The 3,296-nt window shown below is 49.6% G+C and overlaps 1 protein-coding gene across 1 annotated transcript; it reads right to left on the bottom strand.

The window, feature by feature from the left end:
• Positions 1-792: 792 nt before the first annotated feature.
• Positions 793-2,525, bottom strand: LOC121918199 (splicing factor 3A subunit 1-like). Its single transcript, XM_042444286.1, has 4 exons — positions 2,369-2,525; positions 1,951-2,052; positions 1,674-1,745; positions 793-1,210 (listed from the first exon to the last, which is right to left on the bottom strand). The coding sequence occupies exons 1-4, from the start codon at positions 2,447-2,449 to the stop codon at positions 1,109-1,111; spliced, it is 357 nt and encodes a 118-aa protein (XP_042300220.1). The 5' UTR covers positions 2,450-2,525; the 3' UTR covers positions 793-1,108.
• Between the last annotated feature and the right edge of the window lie 771 nt (positions 2,526-3,296).

Below are 3,296 nucleotides of genomic sequence, written 5' to 3'. Positions count from 1 at the left end.
GGAAGGAAGGAAGGAAGGAAGGGGGAACTTACCTTCGAAGACGCCTGGGGACGTCCTCGTCCTCCTCATCTTTCGGCCGTATATTACACGAGAAGAACTTGACAGTCTTCCTGATGGTCTTCCCGACGGCCTGCGGGGGAGAGAGATGAATGAGAGCCAAGGAAGGGATGGCAGGGCAAAGCCAGGACCCCAGTGGTCACCTCCGGTCTCCCTCCCTCCGGCCGTGCACTTGACCTCTTCCCAAGGCCATCTCTGGCCAGTAGGGCCACTCACTTTGAGAAAATTCTCTCCACGTGCCATGGCGGCACTGAGAACCCAAATGGCCACAGGTCAAGTTGCCCCCAACGAACTGGTCAAGCCGCTGTCCAGAAGGGCACTGACTGGCGTCCAACGGCCGCACTGGCCTCAGCTGCATTCTAGAGTGGAACACGGAACCCAAGGCAGGCATGGAACCTTTTCAAATGGAAACAAGGCTTGGGGCTTCTCTCCACATCATGGTTGCCATGCACTTCTCTAGGTTCGGACTATAGGACCCTTAGGAGACCCTTCCAGTACATAGGATCCTATGTATTCCCGTGTCCCATTAATACATTAATATAATCAATAACCTTAAGTGTCCCATTAATACAATCTATAACCTTCAGTGTCCCATATATGACCATTAATAACCGTAAGTGTCCCATTAAAAGAATATATAACCTTCAGTGCCCCATATATGACCATTGCAATGCCAGGATATAGGATCTGAGCGGTGACAAAACACGAAGTGGGACGTAAATGAATATAATAACAATTTTTATTACGCACAACTTAAATTTACTTGCAAGATACTACAGGTAACAAGGCTGAAATGTTTAAATCATTCTCTTAACTGCTTTCTATATGTTTTGAACTGGGTCCAAGCCAAGCCAAACGCAGCTACGGTAAAAAACAAGCAATGAATACGGAATGGAGGAACGCCATTGGTGTAACGAACATTACGGCGCAATCTGCGCATAACGAAGCTTCAAACTTAATAGTGGCCGCATGCGCAAGATGGCGGCTCTCTCTCCGGATCTGAAAGAGGTCGAAAGCTCAACCTCTTCGTCGCCAAAGGACCTCTCTAAACCTACTTCTTCCTCCCTCCTCTTTCCTTGAGGGCCAAGTGGAGGATGGACCCGCTGGTCATGTTGTAGTAAGCCAGGGAGTTGGAGTCCTTGATGAAAATGCCCTGCAAGACACAACGAAAAGAGGGCCTCGGGGTTATGATCGCCAAGCGAGGACCAAAAATGACGCGCCCCAGCATCCGATGGCATTGAACAAAGCATTAAAAACACTCGTTCGACCCCTCTCCCTAAAACCCGCAGGAAATCCTAAGACTTCCCCGAAGGAAAACCTCACAGTTTCCAACCGGAAGTGACTTCTTGGGTTTCTGGGTCTCGTTTTTGGCCCGCCATAAGGTAGAAAGTGCATCCTTCCACTATTGTGTCCCATGCGCCATTAATGTTCACATCAGTAGAAAAGCGGCCTTTTGGGAAGCAATGTAAACCCACCCCTTCTGGGGAGCCTTTTGGGGGGGGCCATGTAACCCTAACCCTTTTGGGGAGCTACGTGAGGAGCAATGTAACCCTTTTGGGGAGCAATGATGAAACCTTAACCCTTTTGGGGGGCAATGATGAAACCCTAACCCTGACCTCATACTGGAGCTTCTGCTTCCCGGCAGGCAACCCTGTGGCTTCGTGGATCTTGACTTTTATGACCGAGACCTAAGGATTAAAGGGGGAAAGAAACACATCGGTCACTACTACACAAGCACTACGTCACTTTAATGCTGGACCCCATGCACTCCCTTGTTTAGGAATGTTTGATGGCGCCAGACTCGCAACCAGCGACAGGTCCGCCTAAGATGGAGGCGGGGTGCGCCTCCTTTGCTTGACCGTTCATCGCTTAGGGCAAACTTGGGGAGCCTACTTGGTCCGATAGAGGGAGGGTGAAGACCAGCACTTGACCGTTCAGCTTCCATTCGGTCTTGTCCTGCATGTTGGGCACCTGGACCTTGACGGTGACCGGACCCTAAGAGAAGGAAGGACGCAATTCAGGGAGTGGTCAGCGGACAGAACCGGCTGAAGAACAATGCTGTGACAACAACGCCGCACCATCCGAGAGAAAGGTCTGATTACGTATTACGTTGATTCGTTCTCTCTAGGAATATCTAGCTCCTCCAGCACAACTCTATGGTCAACTTTACCAAAAAATTGCACTGAAAGACCTAGGGATTCCTAGAGAGGACTCTCTACTAGGCCTTTGTCGCTCCTACAGTGTAACTCTGTGGTCAGTGTCTGTCGGACATTGGCCACAGAGTTATTACTGTGCACTTAAAAATACGCACCTTGTTTCTATGCAGGAACTCCTCCTCGGGCATCAGGCTGTCCTCAGACTTCAGTTTCTTGGAGGCTGGCCCGTCTTCCATGGGGGGGGGGGCGGGTGAACTGGCGGCATAGGCGCCGGCGCGCTGACCAGCACAACAGGCGGCGCTGGAACAAACGCTGGAGCACAGAGAAAAGTATTAATTTGGCAAGCGTTATTATTACTACAATTGACCGCCCCCCTCTTGCTTTGGACCAGCAGCGGGTGTCAAATGTAAAACATCCCTGAAAGGCCTAGAGATTCCTAGAGAGAACACTCTACTAGGCCTTTGTGGCTCCTCCAGGACAACTCTATGGTCAGCCTTAACTAAAAGTGGCACTGAAAGACCTAGAAATTCCTAGAGAAGATGCTCTACTAGGTCTTTGTGGCTCCTCCAGGGCAACTCTATGGCCAGTGTCTGTCAGATGTTGACCATAGAGTTGCACTGGAGGACCCAGAAACTCCTAGAGAGACTTGCCATGCCCATCATTGTGCCAAATTTAAGTGCCCTTACTCAGGAGGGACGTTCGGAGCCTATCAATGATGCCAAATATGTGGGACATAGACGCACTTTTTGGCCACAGCGCATAAGGCTGAACATAGCTCTCTTCTAATGGAATTACATTTGACACCCCTTGCCTTTAAAAGAAAGACACAATCATAATAACTCCAAGGCCAAAAAAACATTGAGTTAAATGAGATTAGTCAGGCTAAGAGCCTATGGAAATCCTAACCCTCTCTTGCCCAAGCATTGCGAAAGCCAAGATGCCCTGAGAGCTGGAGTCTCAACCGGAGTGGCTCCAGGTGCAAATTGTGAGCTTCTGGAAAGCTTGATTCCATTGCCAATTACTTTTAGAGGCACTGAGGGCAGAGGGAAGAGAAGGAATGCATCAAAACAAGTGAAATGTCTA

The sequence above is a fragment of the Sceloporus undulatus genome, unplaced genomic scaffold (genome assembly GCF_019175285.1).
Source record: "Sceloporus undulatus isolate JIND9_A2432 ecotype Alabama unplaced genomic scaffold, SceUnd_v1.1 scaffold_5783, whole genome shotgun sequence".
Taxonomy (NCBI): Eukaryota; Metazoa; Chordata; class Lepidosauria; order Squamata; family Phrynosomatidae; genus Sceloporus; species Sceloporus undulatus.
Note: the sequence above shows the minus strand (reverse complement) of the source record. Positions and strands in the feature narration are given on the sequence as shown.